The sequence below is a fragment of the Nestor notabilis genome, unplaced genomic scaffold (assembly GCF_000696875.1).
Source record: "Nestor notabilis isolate BGI_N333 unplaced genomic scaffold, ASM69687v1 scaffold4914, whole genome shotgun sequence".
In the NCBI taxonomy this organism is placed as follows: domain Eukaryota; kingdom Metazoa; phylum Chordata; class Aves; order Psittaciformes; family Psittacidae; genus Nestor; species Nestor notabilis.
In genome coordinates this window covers 14,991-36,324 of record NW_009925030.1, presented here as the reverse complement: position 1 = coordinate 36,324, position 21,334 = coordinate 14,991, and the positions used below count along the sequence as shown (strand labels likewise).

The following is a 21,334-nucleotide window of genomic DNA, read 5'->3' as shown; positions in this document are numbered from 1 at the left end:
TGTAAAGTGATAAGCCTTTGGATGTGCTTCAGGTTTCTTGTATCAAAGTATCATTTTTAGCTTTTGCTTATGTTATTTGACATTTGTTTAACAAATTATCTATAAATTTGACTATGAGACACTTGTATGTGTATTTCTGAAAGAAGTTTTTTTTTAATAGTTTTGTCCAGGACCACATGTAGACCCTGTGCTTTTTTTTTTTCTTGTTCCTGCAGAGCTTGCAAAATGATTCCTAGGACATCTTTGATCATTTTGAAATGTAGTTATAATTGTTTTTATAAGCTTGGTTCAGTGCAGATACTTCCCTTCATCTCTTCATTGTTCATGATAGAATTTTAAAAATACTTGTCAACACTTGAGCCATACTTGGGTTTAGTTTTGCACTCTTCACAGCATATGGAGTGTCAGTTTCAGTTTTGCTGTAACAGTTTACTCAGGTTCTCAATTTAATTTATAAAAAGTGACTGAATGCACTCTCAGCAAATGTAGATGGATGCTTGATGATCAGCTCTACCTCATCCTTCCTCTGTGCCATACAAGGCATCATATTGTATCATCTTCAAATCGGTGTCCTTTTTTCCCATGTATTCACTCTTTTTAGAGGATTGCAGCATGTAATTCAACTTGTGAGATCCATGTATGAAAGGCTTAATATATCTGACACTGTCCAGCTTGCAGAATTGAAGAGACCTGTTCCTGTGCTGTTGATCCATGTCAAGAAGCATGGATAGTATGGACAGCTCTAGAAGCAACCATGTCCTGATGCAGCATTAACTGGAGGGTGCCAGACTAACCAACTGTATTGGTTTGAGATGAGGGGTGTCTGCCCTAACTATATTTTTTTTAAAGGGTATGTGGAAAAGGGGAAAAAAAAACCCAAACCAAGCAAACCATTTCCAGTAATGATTCAATCAACTGACTGAAGGTCAGAAGAACGCGAGCACCATCATGCATGTGTCTCATTTTTGTTGAAATAACACTGTAGGAGCTTGTAGTGAGCCTACATGGGTGGTTATCCCAACAGCTGAAGACTTGCAGGCTCTGGTACCCATCACTGTACCTTATATGCAAGATCTGAGTTAGGCTGATAAAAGCTAGAAGTGAACCTGACTCATCTGTGTGCAGCAGTGGATACAACATTAAATCTGAACATGGTACATTCAGTAAGTAAATTAGATTGCTCAAAGTAAGTGGAGTTTAAAAAGCTTGTAGAAAAAGGAGGGTAGTGATAGGATTTGGAAAGTATTACACTGTTTAAACCTTGTGCTGTAATTTTAAGGTTTCATTAATTATTTAGTAACACAAAAAGGCAGTGTGCCTTACTGAAGTTATTTCACAGAAGTTAAGACAAAGTACATATTCTTTACTTTGTTTATATTATTTTCCTTGGGAACCAAATATTTTTGTGAATTAGTTAAAAGGAAAAAAGGCTTCAGTCCCAAACACAGCTTGATGTGCTGCACATACCAGAAAAGTCCATTTAAAATCACACAAGGAGGCCTGGCTTTCAGTGACAGGAGGCAGGAAATTTAGTGTTCTGGCTGAAATTCCATCTCCAGTTCATATTCTTGCAGACTGATGTTGTGGCACATGTGGTGCGCTTGACCCTTTAGTTCTTTCTCTAGCAAAAATGATACAGGCCTCCACAGGAGTCTTTCTGATTTGTAGCTTTGTAATTTTGAGTGCTTAAATATCAAAAGTCAGGTTCTTGGAAAGCTTGTAAAGGACCTTTTTTAAGTTAGGTGATCTTTCCATTATTCTTTTCCCCTGCATCTGATGGCTATTTACTATTTCACGAATGAAAGCAAACCATCTTGTCTGATTACAGTGATCAAAGACCTGGGGTTTCCAGAAAAACATAAAACAATAGAGGATTTCTCTCTTTTTTTAAATTAGTTTTTGGGTTGGTTATACCAGGTTAGCCCCATGGAACGCAGGGGCCCCTGTGGCGTAGCTTCAGTTTGATAGGAAATTAAACACTGCTGTACCTCATCCCAACACTTGTTCTGAGGACAGGAGGAAGCTTTAATTACAGAATTTGTGTTCTTTCCTGTGGCTTTATGCCTGATTCCTTCAAAATGCATCTTTTTTTTTTTTTTTTTTTTTTTAAGAGAGTGACTTCCTATCGTGTACATGTGCAGAGTCAGGAATACTAAATATGAGAGGTTCAAGTGGGTCCTTCAATTGATGGAATTTTAAACTTAAACAGGGGAAGTTCAGGTTAGATATAAGGAAGAAGTTCTTTACAATGAGGGTGGTGAGACACTGAAACAGGTTGCCAAAAGAAGTGGTAAATGCTCCATCCCTGTCAGTGTTCAAGGCAGGTTGGACAGAGCCTTGGGTGACATGGTCTAGTGTGAGGCATCCCTGCCCATGGCAGGGGGGTTGGAACTAGATGATTTTAAGGTCTTTTCCAACCCAAACCATTCTGTGATTCTCAGAAAGCTGCAGTAAAAAGTTTGTTGTGGGAAAGAGAAAGCTGACAAATGTTGGCTTATGGAGGGTGCAGGCTGGCCCTACAGGTTCTCTTTCAGGAGGGAAGAGCTGGCAGATTAGTTAAAAGGAAAAACTACTATAGGGTTGGTGGTGACCTGGTAAATTAAACACACTGGGGACAGTTCTACAGAGAAAGTCTCTCCTTATACCAAAAGCAAGCAGGCAATGAAAATTGTGCAGGCAGTGCATTGTGCTGAAGGCTCAGGGAAACTGCAGGATGCATTTGCAATGTGTGGTTAGGTGAGGAGAGAAGGGCGAGTTCTCACAGAAAAGGAAGTTCAGACGTAAAAAGTACTATAATCAAGACACTAAAGAAATACACATGTAAATAGAGAAGCCAAGGCTTTGAAAAGATGAGTCTAAGTTCAGGCACACAGTCTATATTTATGCATGCAGGTGCTAGATCAGAGGAGATGAGCAACCAGTTATTTCAGTGAGAACTTCTGAATGTTCAAGGTTTTGACTGCTGGTCTTTCTCTTAAATGCCTGTGTATGAACTGAATAAGTCATGGCTAAACATCTTTCTTTCCCCTCTTTCTTTCTTTCTTTCTTTCCCCTCTTTCTTTCTTTCTTTCCCCTCTTTCTTTCTTTCTTTCCCCTCTTTCTTTCTTTCTTTCCCCTCTTTCTTTCTTTCTTTCCCCTCTTTCTTTCTTTCTTTCCCCTCTTTCTTTCTTTCCCCTCTTAGCTACACAGGCTGTATGTTGTATTTAATTGTTTTTTCTTCCTTTTGTGGGAGGATGATTAACTTGTTGCATCACTTCAGAGCCTGTATTTGTGCACAGGGGACTTTTTTATTATTTTAATTGAGATGGATCTAAATATGTTGTATTCTGAGGAAGGCTTGCTAAATATCTTGCTGGTGGTAACCTCTTCCTCCTCAGAATGTCTCAAGGATAGAAGAAAGTAAGATAAGTGGCAGAGATATGTTGACCTGCGAACAGCAAGCACCATTGTCTCATTCCTTTTCTCCCTCCCCTGCATGTATGTGGCACACACATGCAGATGGTGCGTGTGTGTGTTGTGTGTGGTTTTTTTGAGGTGGGATTTCTAGTGTCAGTGTTTTGACGCTCACTGTAAGTCAACTGGACCATTTGCCATTGTCTCAAGTGAAAAAGAAAAACGTTCTTGAACTGCAACCCCTGCAATTCTTGTATTGTTGTTTTCTGATATCCTGGCAACATGTCTAGATTAATAAAAGTGAGAAGGTGTGAGCTTCTCAACTGTTATGGTATGAGGGGGAGAAAAAGGGAGGAGAGATGAATACTGCCTCTAGGGCTAGATTTTCCTGCTACTTGTGTGTGCAAAGAAATGCAGTCCAGAAAAATACTGTGATGCTGGCCTGTTAGCTTTTTGTCTGGGATTTTTTTCTTATATATTTTCCAGTAAATTCAGTTTGTGATGCTGTCTCTTCCCCTTCCCCCTGGACCCCAGGAAACATACTCCTGAATTAACAAGTGGTTTGTAGTTTCACTTCCTCATTTCATTTTACTTATCAGCCATCCAAACCATTCAGAAACCGAGTTGTACAAGAAAATTGCTTAAATGTTTGCTTTTGTACACCACTATAAATAGGGGATCTTGGTGCATTCTGTAATTGCCAATAAAGTGTTTGAGCACCCACAAATGTAAATGGACATTGTGGCCCAGCTGGAGCGTTGAGGCTTGGAAAAGCACTCTGAAACAACTCAAACCCTGTATTCCTTGTGCAGAATTTAAACCAAATTTGTACTACAAGACGTGTTTGTGTGCTATAACTTTTGTGCTCAGGAGATCATTGTAGCTCTTTTACGTCAAAGCAGCAAAAGAGTTGTTTATCTGGAATTTTGCAGGCATATAATCTGTGGGCTGCTACTGCTGGTGTCTTTGTGGGGAAGGTGAGAAAAGACCTTATTTAAATAAGAGGCTCCTGTTGGGGGCTAGAGCTAGCTTCTAGGCAGAACTGAGTGTAGAGTATGTATGAAATGCTGTCATTATGGGTAGAGCCTTCTGCTCTTAACAGAAGTGTTATTGTAGAGATGCTGTTTCTCATGCCTGTGTCAGCAACAAGGTACTTTCTCTTCTGTGCCTGTGTGCTAATTTATGCCATTGCTATCTTGCCATATCCCCGATTCTTATCTGCACTGAAACCGGGCTCTATTTAGAATCCAAATGGTTACGACTTCAGATTATAAATGCAGGGGTTTTGTTAGGCCTTCTTTGCTTTCTGGTTGTTTTTTTTTTTTTCTCCCTACTAATATAATTACAGGAAAATATGGTTATCAGGGTCAGTTTGTATAGATACACTGGGAGTGTTTTCCGGTTCCAACAAAATAAGCTTATTTCCTGAAATATTTCAAAGCTGAATATGAGTGAGTGTCCATAAACCTTACTTCATGCATATGGGTTGCTATGTGCCTGCTGTTGAAGCCTTCCTTCCAGTAATCTGTTTCTAGCAGCAGGCAAGTCAGTGAACATGAAATTTTTGATTGAATGGAATGACAGGAAAGGGATAAATTCAGCACGCTGACCATAAGAGCTGCTGGATATAGACAACTAAAGGAAGACAAATCTTGCCATGTTCTTTTCCATGCCAACACTTAAATGTTTGGAATGCAACAAATGGTTCTCATTACAGCTCCTTCCTGAGTTAGTGCATGTTAATTCTTGTTTGCCCTTATAAAATAAGCCATGCCTGTGCAGGCCTTTTGAGAAGGAGGAGCCAGTGAATCAATCAATGCCACAACTGACACGGAAGAAGGAACGGAGGTAGATCTGCTGCCTTTCTTGGCTTTTGGTTCTGAGTTCTGATGAGTAACTAGGTTATAGCAATTGCATGAGGAAGCTTGCCCTCTCCTCTATGACTAGCTGCCACTTTGTAAAGATTATTTAAATCCCGTAATGGTTAACACCTTTAAAGAAAATACATCATTCTTTAACAAAGAACTGAATAGTCTGTACTGGTTGAGAAATTGACTTTAGGTTACAGATTTCTTTTCTTTCCCCCCTTTGTTTTTCATCAGCTGAGGAGCAGGAAAGAAAAGTGGCCTTTAGAGGAAGACTTCTGGCTTTTCCTCTGTTCTTTCTATCAGGCTGTTTTTCCTAGCCACTCGAGCCCTTCTGGTCCCTCATGAAATTGAGCTTTGTTCTGAAATGTGTTTGCTTCACCTGCGTGTTCTGACTCTTTTGGTACTTGTGTTTTTTTCCTTGGCAACATTAGTTCACCTGCTGTTCAAAAGAATACTCGTACAGCCCAAATTAAACATCCAACTTGTTCTGGTTTTAATGTTTTGATTTACTTAGTGCAATCAATGAATTTGAAATGGAAGGTTACTGCTCAGAGGTACTTGAGTGAGGTAGGCTTGTGTATTTTTAAACCATGGGAGTTTTTTTAACAAATGGGAGTCTATGAAGTAACTTAAAGTCAGTTTAATCTGGTAGTCAATCTTGGTGTATGAACATATACAGTATCTCGTATTGTAGTTTTGAACATACTGATACTGTCTTTCTTTTCCAGTTCTGAACAGTTGAAGCTAATGAAAAAACTGGGGAAAATGAGGAAACTTCCAGTCCTCCCACTGTAGCTAATTATGTCCCCTGTGGCAGAAGGGTACATTGCCTTGTTGTCTTGCAGCCAGAAGCCTTCAGAGTAGTTACTTAGTGCTGAGTGTGACAGATGACTGTTGAACATATGAGAGCTGAAGGGTGGGTTGTGTCCTCCTTGGAATGGGTAGTTTAAAACTTTTTTTTGACTTCTGCAGATAGCTGAGTGTAAAGATCTCAACTTTATTAGACATGACAGTTACCTTCTTACTTTCAGCATTAGAAACAATACAAATATGCAAGCTCTATCTCTTTTGACACTGCTTCAATGCATGTGTCACCAGTGTCTGCAATGTTGTTATTTTTCTTTCCAACTAGAGTCCAACTATGTATTCTGGCTTTTGTTCTGACATCTCTCTTACTTCACCACATTGAAGGCACTACAGCCACGACTCCGCTTTCTCTTTTCTCCTGCTTCTCTGCCTGTTTTCTTCATTGGGCTTTTTCTGTAGTTGTTTGCTGCTATCTCAATGTTTGTCTTGTAGTGTTCTGGGTCCCAAGAACTCTTCTTCTTTACTCACCTTATTTGGTCTCTCCACACTTACTTTTCTTAACCACTTAATGCCACTTTTGGCAACATTTGGGCAACTGTATAGGGGTGTCTTGTGGTTATTTGTTGCTTCTTAAATGGCAAGCAGTGACATTTAAAGCTGAGAAAATAGCGGGCCAACTTTTTTTCTGGCTTTCCTGTGCAGTATCTGGTGGCTTATTTATATTAGACCTACATATTGAAGGAGTATTTGTTTTCAAAATAGCATTGAGAACTCTTTGCAATTCCCTTCAGTCTTCCCCCACAGAGTTGGCAATATTTGAAGTCTTTGTTGTTGAGCAATAACTGCTGGAATCACATCATGTGAATCTGATGAGCCTTTTCTTTAAAAGCTTCTAGTTCTCATATTAGTGTGTTCAAACCTTTGTTTTAAATTTGGAAGGCTAAAATCTGACAGCTGAAGTTTAGTATTAGTATCCTGAAATTAACCATATAATCGTACATGTAAGTACCATTATATTCTGAATTTCATTCCATTCCTCATTTCATATGCTTGAGTTTGATAATGTGGCTGCAAATGTCTTGCAAGGAAGCAGTCCTGTCGGGCTGTTGTTAGGTTAAAATTGCATGGTCCCCTGTGCCCTGACTGTTGTGTGGGAAAGGGTTATATACTGCTGCTTTTGCATTTTGTAGCATTAAGCTATTACATCAGAAGCCTCTTCAAGGCTCTTTGATCCAGAAAGCACCTACGCTTGGCTGAGCTTCTGGGTAGCTTGTCCTTCAAAGAAGCTGCTGCCCTCTTTCCTTAGAAGGTTTGGGAGAGGTGTAAGAAGTAAATTTTGCTGATCTTCGGTTGTAGTAACAAAAACCTGAACTCTTACCACAGATAAATTTTATAGGAGAGAATGTTTTTGTGGGCTAAAATGCCAGGTCCTTTAAACCAGTGTCAAATTTACTGTGTTGAGTGGTAATAAATGCAAAAATCAACAACCTGACGCTGTTACTTTCAGATTCTGGCAACGAGATAAACTGAGTGTTGGTGTCCTGTTACATGACAAAAAGCTAGCAGGAGGAATAATGGGTAGCTGTTTCACTGCAACCTGATGATACAGGGTTTGAAAAGGTCTGAACACTGCTCCATTTAGCTGTGAGGTCTCTTTATGAAACGCAGCGGCCTTTGCTTTCATTGTCATTGCCCGATCGGATCTCTGCTTCAATTGCTTGTACACTTATGCAATGGCTGTTGTTGTAGTGGAATAATGCTTTGAGATGTGTGCACTGTAGCCTTACTGTACCAGCACTGAGATGCTTCAGGGACAAAACAAAATCCAGTATTCTCTTTGGGAGAGGTGCATGTACTATCCTTTAGGATATTTTTACTACACAGAGCTGGTTTGTGCTAGTAAGAGATTGAGAACAAACATTTTTCTTTTGGTTGCACTGGCCATTAGGAAATAATGTACATAATTTTGTGTCTGGTACGAAAAGGCATTGTTGAAGAGCTCTGAAAAAATAGGCCATCATGCTGTCTGTCTGCATTATCAGCCTGAATGACTGGAAGAACTGGATTACTTACGTGACATGAGGGAGCACTGAACTCTGTGTGGTGCTTGCCTTAGGGACAATTCAGTAGTCTGCAGGCAAATGTTACCTGCTGGCCAGCTAAAATCTGAGATCAGCTGGAGTCTTAAAAGATGTCTGTAGGAAACTCTTAGTTCAGTTCATCGCTTGATGATTATCCTGCTGTGCTTCATAGAAATACACTAGAAATTAGAGCTGAAAACAGAACTCACATCTCCAATGAATGAGTCTGCTAGGTGGCAATTTTGGACAGGAGGCCTAGTGGGTTTTGTGTTATGTGCTAGTCAAGTTCGAGCCTTGCCCTTGCAGCTCATGCATGCTGTGTCCTACATATGTGCCAGTTTTCACCCAGCCCTTGCTAGAATCCAGTCCTTGGAGTCAAGATGGGTGAATGACCCTACCCTGCAAGCCTATGTGACAGGAAGGGTGCTGGGGGAATAGAATTAAATACCCTTAACTAATATGGCAGCAGTGGATGAAATCAGTAGGCTGCTTTACTGAAAAGGAAAGTACAAGCATGCCTAAAATAGTAGCTAGCTATTGTCACAGTTCAGTGTGTATGCCAATACTGTCTTATGGGTTGCTTGCTTTATTTATAAGCATTTCTAGAGCAATTACTGTCATGGTATGGCACAGTTTGACCCTAACCAAAGTGGAAAGCCAAGCCAGCAATTCCCTTCCCCCTTTGCATTCTCTTACCAATGAATTAAAGTATGGTAGTGCTGTATGAATGGTCTATTATTGCCCAGTCAGAAAGGTGAAATGGTTTGAGATAATTGATGTGTCACTTTATAATCGGGTTATTGAGCTTTAGTGCCTTCTGTTCCAGGTTGGTCAATATTGTTCTGATTTGAACATAACTGGATGAGAAGTGCTGCTCACAGTGTTCCAAGGAGGCTGAGAATATAGAAGCAGTTATTGTAGAAATCTTATTCACCATTTTTTCCTTAAGATGCTCGCATCTTGTGATTAAAAAAAAAAATAAATAATTATATTGAGCAGTGTGTGTGAGGTTGAGTGCTTTATGAGGTCATCTGACTCCCTTAGGGGTTCAAATAAAAGCAAGGAGAAAGAAAGATCAAAGTTGGAAAAGCTCAAAGCAGCATTGTTTCCAGCATTGAGCCACGTTGGCTGCAGCTCTGTCCAGTTGTTCTTGAAAATCTCCAAGGATGGAGATCACATAGACTCGGAATGACCTGTTCCAGAGCTGCTCTGCTCTCCTAACTCATGAGCTCCTCGCATATGGGACAGGTTGTTTTGGAGACAGAAAGGTCATGTCCTGGAATGCCAGTGGAATGCACTGCTGTTCTGGGGCTGGGAAGAACCCAGCTCCCGAGGGATGTGCCATGTAGCTGAGGGGACCTGTGGAGCCCCACACTGCTTTGTGGCAGTTTGTGCCTCATCTGCCCAAACAACTTAGCCTTGCTACACAAGTTTCACAAGGAACTATTTATGTGCTGAAAAAGGTTTTCAGAATTAACAGGTGAGCTCAGAAAAAGATAGGGACTAACTAAGGAAGAAGCTGGGTTTTGTAGACTGTCCAGGTGAGCCTTGACCCATCAACTTACTGGTAGAGTCGGGTTTATGTATGCTCTTTCTTTACCATAGCATAGTCTGAATACATCAGCTGCACCCACACTGTGAGTAGATCATATTTGCCTGTGCTTCAGGCTTTAGGGTGCTGAGAAGCTCAACAAAATACAACAGAGTTCAAAGATTCTGAGATACCAAGGCCTGCAATTATGGTTTTTATTTTAACGTGATAATGGTGGCACATGTTTTGTCCAGGTGAATGACACAGGGAAGTGCAAAGCCTCTAGAGAGAGAGTTGGAGAGCTATCTGGCACGAAGGAGCACAGTTGGCGCAGCCTGCCACACTGTTACATGCTTGGACCAGGCTTGGGACCAAATCATCCTGTCTGCTTTGCTGGGATTTTCTTGACAGAAGTCACTGCATTGCTGCCAGGTTTTCCTTCCGGAGCAAGCTGTCTTTTTGCTTTGTTGCTGATGGCATACCTGGGAATGAAACAAGAAGGTAGTCAAGCACAGTATAGCTGCTGTTGTGGTATGAAGGGTCTCTACATAAAACATAAGCCCACTGTTGCTGTAATGAGCATTTGAGCAGTGGAGCTGCTATGTCTTAAGCCTGGGTTATATTACTTAGTATTATTTGGGTGCTGTTTTGTTTCACTGTCTTTTGTAAAATTTATCTTAATGTAGGTTTCTTTTCACGAGGGCCACCATTTGATGGGGTTGATGCAGTGCTGAATCAGATTGCTGATTAGGACTTGTAGATATAGCAGTGCAAAAATGTAGCGTAATGCAACGTGTTGCAATATTTTCTTTGATGCTGCTTCAGTTTAGGGAATTGATATCTGGGAACTTGATCATGCTCTTTAACACCTGGATACTTAGACCTTTCTTTGTTGACTTACTCTGTGTAGGAGCCAACTCTTCATCCATTTTGACCTTCTTTTCCTCACACTGAAATGAGAGGGCGATACTGTATTATAGATGTTTCTGAAGGGTCCATATAAATACCAGTATTTAAATACCACAGTTAATGCCGTGGTGGCTGTTGCATGCATCTTTAATGTAAATGTTTTGGTACAGTCAGAGAAGGGAGACATCTTTAGACTCTCTTGACCTGCAGACTTTGTGCCTGCCTAGCCCTTGAGGAAAAAAAAGCTTTTAATGTGTAGCTGAGCTGAGGACACTTGTGTAACAGTGAATTTTACATTCCTGACAATATATAAAGTTAATTAATTAGTAATGTTGCTTTGTCTTTTCAGTACATCAACTGTGGTAACCTGGAACAACTATTAGACAGTAACCAGCATCTGCCCTGGACAGTGAGGGTGAAACTGGCATATGATATTGCTATGGGAATCAGCTATCTTCACTATAAAGGCATTTTCCACCGAGACCTTACATCCAAGGTACCATTTATAAAATTAAGGGAACTTTTTAATGAAGATATTATAACTGGTTGTTTGGTTCTTTCTCTTCCTTCCAGCAGAGAACTGCTGTTCTATAAGGTATGATCTAAGACATTTTGAGAAACAAATTGTCATAGAGTTTATAGGATTAAAACTTTCCTCAAACTATGTTGATAGTTTGTATGGAACTAGAGAGATAACTCTCCTGAAGGCAGGTCATTCTTTAAATGAGTTCCGATTAGGATTTCTCAGAAAGCAGCTGCAGAGTTTTTTAGTTCTGTATTATGGCTCAGTGAAGTATTTAAATCCCTGGATAATTAAGCATAACAATCTAACATTTGGAAAAGGTTAATCATACAAAGAACCCAAATTGAGGAGATTACTGCAAATGCACTTTAAAATCTCCTTGGTTTCCCTTCCCCATGAATTTCACAAATCATCTTCTGTAGGAATAGTGACTTTTCATTACTAATTCATCACTGTGTTGTTCACAATCCTGGTTTATATTTCCTTCCTTTTTAAAGTCAGTAAGGTCAAAACCATTTACCTAAAATTTGAAAGTTCAAAATTTCTTCCAGAATGATGTTTCAGTGGCAGAGTTTTCAATGGACATAGATTTTTTTGCACTGCTTTGATGACAACTTGACTGAATTTAGTTGGCTGAAGTAGCTAATTCAAGCTCAGCTAGAATACTGACAGAGGAGCACTAAGCTCCCATGAAGAAGTTGCCCCAGTATTCACACTGGGTCTTGCCATCCACTGCAGCCTGAGCTGAGGGCTTTGCTGTCCTGTCTGTCCTCTTGTCTGGAGCTAATGAGCTAGTTTAAGCTCACTAGGGCCTTGCAATGTGAAAGTACTCCAAAACTGTTCTAGGGAGGACTTCATAAAGTCACTTCAGTCAATAGCAGCTAGCAGAATGTTATCTTAGCCTAAAAGGAACTGTTTTTTAAGATTAGAAACAGCTTTTAAAAACAAAACTACAGCACCATTTGTTTGCAAATGTGAGTGACTACTAGACTTCCATCCCATTTTAGGGTTTTTTAAAGCTACCTCAGTGCAATGTTAAACAGATGAAGAATGTGCATTTAGCCAAGGGGAAAAATACTACAACTGGTATGTGAAAGGAGTATTTCAGTGAAGTCATAAAATACTTCCTTGGGTGTCCTTTTGAGTGGAAAGTGCTGAATTATTCAATAAAGAATATCCAATTTATGAAAAATGTTCAGACTTGAAGTCATGGCACTTTGACATGATACACTCGGAAATCTGCATTTCAGTCACCTTGGGCCATGCAGATCAGAGATGTGTAAAAATAACTGAAAAGATAACTTGGTGTTCCCCTTCTTTTTTCAGTTCAGGATATATTTTCGCATGGAGTGGGGAAGTAGAGCTACTGCAGGGAACCAAAGTAACTAAGGAGAACTCTGTGCCTGCAGCATTTATCCTAACGTGCTGTGATGGCTAGTCATATGAAAATCAATTTCCTGAGGCCTCTGTGAATGCCTTTGTTCAAAGCTCTACATAATTGTATGTAATTCGGCAGAGCTGCCCTGCCAATGCTTCAATATTATCTATTGTTGAATGTCAGTTGTTTAGAAATGCACCCGCTGGAGAAGTGCCTGATTTCACTGCAATAGCAACTCATCAGTGGCCACAGGAAGTAGTAAGGATTATTTAAGACAACAAAGCAAACCCTAAGAATTTACTAATGGCTGTGTTATATTTGCATGGTTCTTAGCACTAGAGGTAGAGTATCTGTGTGGGATACACTGGAAGCTGTCGGGATAAAAGTTTAAGTCATTAGCTATAGTCTGATCTTTGCAGCTTCTTGGGGTTTATTTTCCAGTTTCATTGGGGTTTTTTGGGTTGGTTTTTTTTGGTTTTTTTTTTTTTTTTTTAAATCTTTTGAGGTGATGTATGCACTTGCTTGTTTTGTTTGGGAAGGGAAGTAGATGAAAAAACCTGTCCTTAAATGCCTGGGTACTTGTGAATTTTATTAGTAGATTATTGTACTGAGAAAATATACTTTAAATCTGCTGGGCAAATGACTCTCCTTTTGGGTAAATGTTTGCCTTGCTGGCTGGCTAAGTTTGCTTTGTTCCAAAGATAAGATAATAAGGTTAAGATAATAACCATAGCAAAAATTGCCACCAAAATTTTCAACTCTTGACTGTGGCTTTTGGCTACTGTTTGAGAAGATGGCTTGTGTTTTACCAGGTTTGTACTCGTGGTGGAATGAATTGTCTTCATTCCTACTAGTAGCCAGTCAATGTGTGAGCAAGCTGGAGGAAGATGTGATGAGCTCCTTCCTTGGGAGAGAACTTGTGATCTGTGTTGAACAAGGGCAGGTTCAATACTGTGTTATATTGCCCTTCTCTCTTCAGTAAACTTCAGTAATTGACGTGATTGCTTTATTAAGCAAATGAAGGTGAAGACATGGGTTTATCTGCAAATTTTCAGAACAAACACTGAGTTTGCAGGATGAGAGAGTGAGGTATTTTTCTGGGAAACTTGCTGGCCTTATCTGAACTATAAACAGAATGAAACTGAGACTTTATGTGCAGTAATGTCTCCATTCTTTAACTATTACACTTAACACAATAGCCCACTGCAGATTATCCCTTTAATATGAATTTTACTATAAAAATTATTTGGGATTAATTTAGATCTGTATTTCTGCCTTTTTAATGTTTCTGATAACATCTCATTCCTGCAGCTTCCTGGAGGAAGTGGCGTGAATACGTAAAGTTTATTCTGTCACTTATGGCAGCAGAGTTGTTTTGCTTTGACAGTAACATTGTATGTGTCTATGTACTGGCTGCATAAAAACTTAAAGGAGGAAAGATTCCTGTCTCCTTTGAATCTAAGATTGAAAAATGTTAGTGGTATCAACAATTGGTATACAGCAGGGTGATCTCTCTTCCTAATTGCACTGTGTGAAGAGTAGCAAACCAGCATGGTACTGCAGGAAGCTACAGGGATTAACAGTAGAGTAGATGTAGGTCATTGTAGTCGATGTGGGAGCCCAGAGGGGATGTCAGCCCTGACATCCCACTGCTGCCCTTCCTGCTGCCTTTCTGTCAGAGAGAGAGGCAGTGCTTCTTAGAAGAGAGTGTGCTGCTGGGACAGCCAGGACTTACCCATGTTGTGAGCAGCTCAGTCCTTGGGCTGCTGGTGCTGATGAGGCTGATCTGCTGTGATCAAGAGCAGCAGCCTAACTTGAATCTGTCAGAAGGAAGAGTGGTCAGATTGGCTCTTTCCAGTTTGCTGATAGTAAGGGTGTGGGCAGGGTGACTTGTATGTTTTATAAGCCAGTAAATGTGCTTGGTGTCCTTGCTTTCGACTTGTCATAAAGAGATTTACACAGCAATTAAGCCATAGATGGGTTATGACAACTCATTGGCTCATTCCCTGTCCTCTAACCATATCACTGCAAGCCCTGTGAATCATTTTTTATTTGGGGCTTATTGTAATGGGTACAAGGAGGATTTGCATCCTGGAATCAGGAGTATTTTCTTTATCTTTCGGTGATTCTCAAGGAGATCTGGTTATGAATTTTAACTCCAAAAGTCTTAGTCACAGAAGGTACAGTAATTAAAACAGAAATCATAATGTGAAGTGTTTGAAGTGTTTCAACAGTAGACAGTGGATTGTGATAAAGCTTTTCTTAATCTGACTTGTTTTGCAGCTTTTTGCCTGTTGTTACAGTGCTTGAGAAGGCACAGGGAAAAAGTGTCTGGCCTGCAAAAAGAATAGAGCAAAATTATTTTGTATTTCACCCCTCAAAACAAATATCTTACTACTACATGGAGATTTCCTTCAACATCTTATTTACACTGTATTTGCATCGCACTCAAACCCTGCTCTAGAAGCAGTGTTGATTTCCTTGGCAGCTTACACCAGTGACTCCCATAGTATCAGTTAATTTATTCTTACATTATCTCTGAAATAAGGGAGATTGAATAAACTCAGCCTTATCAGAACAGATTAAAAGCAAGAATATTGGTGAATATTTGGTACATGTTTTAAGACTTTATTTGGAGTATTTGGCATTTTACACATGTTTTAAGTTCAAGGCAATGTGCTCACTGACCTCAGAGGCAGCTGGAAGCCTTAAAGCACTTATAAAATAGTCAAGTTTGACCCCTGGAGGCAGAGAAAACACAAGATCTGCAGCAGTCTTGGGAAGATGTTGTTACTGACTTCCTTGTCACAGAATCTTCCTATGATGCTGAGGAAGGCCAGAATCCAGATCCCGGGGCAACACTACAGTAACGTAAACCACAAGACAGAAGACCTTCATTTCCAGCCCAGGCTTTCTTTTTCATCTCTTCCCAGCCTTTCTTTCATCCTTCTGTTTCTGTGGTAAGAGTGGCCAGAGTCCTGACAATAGTGGTCTAAGGGTTTTGTGTACACCTCCAATTCATTGTCAGTGTGAACGTGTGCACTAAAAGACATAGGGACCAGGTGAAAAACTGTGTGATCATGTAATTAAGAACTTTACCTTAATGTGTATGCATAAGGGGAAGAATGAAAGTTCTTACAGGAGGTTTTGCATACCATCTTTTATGCAGTATTTGTTTTTTGATGTAGTGTATGTTATGTGCAACTTCCCACCAATTACAAATGATTCTGGAAAAACCAAACGGCGTTATGCACTTCATTTGCAGAGTTAGAAGCTTGAGATTCATGGCAGAGGTGTCTGCTGCTTTAGTTAGTACAGTAACTAATACGGGAAGTATTTTTAATTAGTTTTGTTGCTACTTTTAATTGTTGCTAATACTCATTGCGTGGTTTTGCTATGGAGCAGGAATAGGAAGAGGAACAAGAGAGACTCCTTGACAATGAGAAGCAAACATCTAGGAGTCCGATCATATCTACTCTGTGACTATCTGATCCTTTCTGCTAGTGTTCAATGCCAGCCTCTGCTCAGGCTTTTAATCCTTGTTCTAAGGCTCTTCTTCACTCCCAGTTCCTACCCCCGACCTTACTGTTCAATCTCCTTGTCTGACTGACTGCAGTTACCCTCTTGCTTGCTGCTTTACACAACTTACCTTTCTGCATTCTGTTTTCTAGTATGTTTAGCCGTTTCTAGCTCTCCCCTTGTTCTGCTGCTCCAGGTTAGCTCTGTTTCGCCATCACCACTTGTTTGCTATGCCTGCATCCTTGCAGTAGTCTTTGGGGTTTTTTTCCCCTTATCTCATGAACCCACTTCAAGACCCTGGTCTTGGTCCCTGCCAGCCCCTAACTTGGTCTCCTGCTCTGTCTTGTCATCTTACTCACTTTTTCAAATTCCTCATACAGCATATGTCCTGTCCCAGTCTGCTTTTTGCAGGGGTGGCAAAAGGCACATCTTATACAGAAGTCTAATCATGTTTTAAGTTGAGAACATGCCAAATCTGATATGATACTATAGGCTAATATTTTGGGGCCTTTTTATTTTCATTATTTCAGAATTTGCTTGCAACACATACTCTAAGTTTGTTCTCCAAAGAGCTGAGCTGTCTTTGCTGAATACCCCATTGCCCCAAACTTCACTACCAAAGCTCTTGATTAAAAACTAATAGGCAAACCCCCAAACAGATGTCTTTTAGCTTTACAGAACTGTGTACAATTGAAAACAAGGTCTTGTAATGAACAGTAGGTTGCGAGCAGTTTTGGGGAACATTGAGAGCTCCATTGGTGATAAAATCTATGAAGAAATTCTAATCTTTGGGCATATATATATATATTTGGCATATATATACACACACATATGCATACATGTGTGTATTCCTGCCAACATTTGCTTTCACTTCACGGTAAATGTGTAATGGCTTACCCCTCTTCCATTGAGAGAGGAGCAGTCTAAGTTACTAGGGGACAGAATCATGCATGTAAGCAATTAATGTGGATTAACTGATGTAACACACATTCACTGCCTTTGGGCTTGAATGTGGCATACCCTGACGACCTACCTAGTATGCTGTTTGCTTGTTTAACACAAAATAAAACCCAAGCAGTGAACAGAACCTTTGTCTGATGTGTCTCATACTTGCTGCTGTGGTTGTAAGGTCCCCTTTGTGCTAGAGTAAGCTCTAGTCTGGATATTTTGCACTGGGGGAGGGGGGGGGGGCACGCTTGTGCTGAAAAAAATAGCTGTTACAGATGGTTATTTCTAATGATAGTCACAAAACTAAACTTTTACTGGTACTTTGGGACCCAAATGGAGCCTGTCCCTTCAACAAAATTGGTTTAGTCTCAGAAGTGTATCTAGTATTGTAAACTTCCTGTTTTATACATTTAATTGTCAGTAGTGTTTCTCCTAGGGGATAGCCCTTTAAAACCAGCTGATAGAACTCAGTTGGCCTTTAAGTATTTCAATGCAGCAACAGTAATCAGAGGGTTGCAAATGACAGTAGCATTCCTGTATTTTCTGGAGTGCAGTAAAATCTCTGAGGATTTTAGATTGGATGTCATATTGTAAAATAAAATGATGGGGTTTCTTCATCTAAGCAACTTATTTTTAACTCCAAAACTCTTGAGTCTATTTTCGTTTTTGTTTATGTAAAAGGGAGAGTAGAATATTGCATTTGTTTTAGTAGGATTATGCTGTGCAAAGCAGATGTTAAGCTCCTGAAACTCACAAAGGGGGCTTTATGTTCTTTCACATCTGTCTCTGCATAAACAGCTCTGTTAACTCTTTTAGGGCTCATGTACAAAGCTCCCTGCTTCTATTACGAGACTGCCTCAGGAAGGACTCGTGGGGTCCCCATTTCAGGGGGGATGGGGGTGGGAATCCTTGAGAACCCAACTGAATTCAAATACTGCCCTCTTTGACTGTGTGAGTTGCCAAAAGAAAGAATGTCCCTGTCTGTATAGGTCCAAAGAGAAAGCTTGGGAAGGTTGTCATGTTTTATTGCCTTGCAGCTTACACGAATAGTGCGATAGTAAGTCTAAAGCATTTTCTTAAAGCCCATGTTATAAAGCTGCTTGGCGTTTCATCTCATAGGCAGTTCTCGGGAGGCTCTTTGCACTAGGTAGGAGTTTGAATTCTTGTGTCTCTCTGCCAAAATCCATCAATGAAACTTTTTCATACCAAACCGATATATTTTCTTTTTTATGGAAAGTGGAAAGTATCACTTTGGCAGAAGAAACAGTGCAGTATGCTCTATTGCACTTTTCCTGCTAAGATACCACCTTTACCTTAAATTTAAAAGCTCTTTTTTGCTTTTAGTCTCTAATGAAACTTTGTCCCTTTTTTATCCTGATTTATCTTGGCAGTACAATTTGGAGTTTAGAAATTGGAGAATCTCAGCAGAGAATGAAGCATAGGTATCTGCAAAACTTTGTCCTGAATGAGCAGTACAGGCTTGAAAGGTGACGTCTGGCCATGCTAGAATCTGTAGAAGGGGTTTACTACTGATTTTTGGTAGGACTGGGCTTCCGTCCTTTCTGGGTTCCGGGAAATTGATGCTTAGCAACATAAAAACTTGCACCAGTTGAATTAAATAAAATTTGTAAGACAAGTAGCAATAGGACAAGAGGGGATGGCTTTAAACTGACAAAGGGGAGATTAGAATAGTTATAAGGAAGAAATTCTTTACTGTGAGGGTGATGAGGCGCTGGCACAGGTTGCCCAGAGAAGCTGTGGCTGCCCCGTCCCTGGCAGTGCTAAGGCCAAGTTGGACATGGGGGCTTGAAGCAACCTGCTCTAGTGGAAGGTGTCCCTGCCTGTGGGTTGGAACTAGACGAGCTTTAAGGCCCCTTCCAACCCAAACCATTCTATGATAAATCAGTTTAACTTTACTACAGTGAACCTTTGTAGTAATACTGGCATTTTTTTGACTGGGGTATGTCATCTGCCCCTGTCTGATTTACGTGTGAATAAAAAAGTCACTCTGGAGTAAGTATCCTAATGAATTTAAAGTCTCACTTAGCACTTCTTCATATGCAGACAAAAGCCAAGTTTCCACTAATGAGAGAGAATAGTTTAGCTTCCTTCTTCATGTCATTTAACATTGTGTAGCCCACCATGGCTGAACAATTGATCAGTACTTTATAGCAGAAATGTTGCTCAAGGTTTCCCCCATTACCTTGTCATGGTGTGCTGTCCTTCCCTGCACCAGCTCTGGACCCCACAGTGGTGGGGTGTCCTCTCTGTTTGGTTTCTTGAAAGGCCTGCAACTGAAAGGGAGCCTAGCCTTGCTGCGGATAGCTCTGGTTCATCCGGGAAGGAGCTTAGATCTGTCAGGTAGCATTACTTGGTAGCTAGATTGGATATGCTATTGTTTTAATTTGTGATTTATGCAGGAATAAGCTACTTGTATAATAGTTCAGTGCTGTACCTGAGAGCTGAGACTGCCTGGAGCTTGGTGGGGGGTGAGATTGTTCATCTTCAATTAGTGATCTATTGCCATTGTCTAATAGGATGTGACTGTGTAATGGTAAGAAGGTGAAGGAAAATTTGCTGTCAGGATGATGTTGTATTTAAGCCTCCTTTTGGTGTCAAAGCAGCCCGTTAAATTATTGCAGATCTCAAGGTCAGTAGAAATGTTTTGTTGAAAATGGTTCTTAGCCTGGATTTAAATGTTCCCCTGAAATTTTGGGCACCAGGGGTTATTGGAGAATAACCCTAATCCACAAACCCCAGAAGGTAAAATGGACTACTGCAGTCTTGCTACTCAAAATGAGCAAAATGTAAATAGTAAAGCTAACACAAGAGGGAAATCTAGATTTTAAAACTAGCTCTTTTATGAATCATAGAGGTTTCCTTTAAAAAATGGTGAATTACAAATCATCTTCAATTCAAGAGAAATCTATGGCAGAAAAAAAAACGGTGTTTTGCTGCATAAAATAGTATCAACATTCCTGTACACTGCAAAACCTCTGGTGTCCTCATGGACTTGTTTCTGTGTGGTACGCACTGAAATTCCACTTGTCTGAATCATTTGAGTAAGATATTTCAAAAAAGTTTTATCCTTCTCAGTTTTAAGTCCACTTACAGTGACCATATGTTTAAACAGGGGCAAGCTGAATGAATGTGCTCTTTGATACAAGACAACAAAGCCCGTAACTGAGAAGCTTTGCTGCTCTTTGGGCAAGCCCAGTTGATTTAACTTGGTACATGCTTATGAATCACCAAACTTACTGTACTTACTATACTGGAGTCATGCTAAACAAATAAAACTTTGCTTCTGAGGAGCCTGGCATGTGTTTCAAGAGGCTGGCATTGCATTTTCTTTACATGATGGCAGGAATGGCTTGCTTAACCTTTTAATTGGCAGGAAGAAAACTCACCTCATGGCCTGAGCCACAATCATCTCTGAATAATGTAAACAGTGATGACCTGAACTTGATCTTTTAGACAAGGGACTCTCTTTTCTTGGTAGCTGCATTATGCAGACAAGCTAATGCTCTGGGGTCAGTGAGGGGCTTTTGTGTATCCAAGCACAATAAAGCTAGAAAGTGTTTCCTGCTGCTTAGCTAATTAATGCAGGGTACCACTCTGTAGGAGTCGGCAGTGGGTTTGCTGCCTGTTACTGGTATTGTAGTGCCTGCAGAAGGACACAGAGCAAGGCATGTGCTAAGGGAATAAATTCTCTGTCTTTCTGCTCCTGTTGCAGGACAGAAAAAGAACTTAGGGAAGTCAGCTCTCAATTCATTTGGTGAGAAGGGAAAAAATGTGGTACTGGAATGGTCAATAAGTATTTCTCAGAGTTTTAAATACGTAACAAAAATAAATGGATAATACCCTGTGTGTGATGTGATGCTGCCAGAACAGAATTATATGTGTGTGCCCTTAAATTGCCCTCCTTCCTGACACTGGAGGGCACATCTGAAAGGAAAAGATGGACAGCTTTTGCCTACTAGACTTTTCCCTTAAATCATGTTTTATGATGTACCATAAAGAATTCTATTTGAGACTTCAAAAGCACATATAACATTGTGACATGTATTTTCTAATGAAAATCTACTGCAAAGCAGTGAGTTCCTTTTCAGTAGCTAATGTAGCAAGATATACAAAGGCATTTAGAGTCTGCTCTGATTTTGTATTCTGGTCAGGTGCAGGCAAATTGTAAAGAGAAAATTGAAGGTGTCATAGTGAACTGCATGTACTGCATACTTGAGCAGTAAGGGAGCTAAATCATCTTAATTCTTGCTAGAACCTAACTGGGTACGTGCTGCCTGTGGCTGCCTGCTTTCTCAGCAAGTTTTTAAGTGGATTATTAACTAAGTGTAGTGCTGTTTGCAGCATCTTAAGTTTGAC

The 21,334-nt window shown here is 40.2% G+C and overlaps 1 protein-coding gene across 1 annotated transcript in view; it reads left to right on the top strand.

The window, feature by feature from the left end:
* Positions 1 to 21,334, top strand: part of TESK2 (testis-specific kinase 2) — a 70,837-nt gene that overhangs the window by 37,957 nt on the left and 11,546 nt on the right. The window contains exon 4 of the mRNA XM_010012854.1: positions 10,939 to 11,085. Coding sequence (XP_010011156.1) covers positions 10,939 to 11,085 — 147 coding nt within the window. The remainder of the gene's footprint in view (positions 1 to 10,938; positions 11,086 to 21,334) is intronic.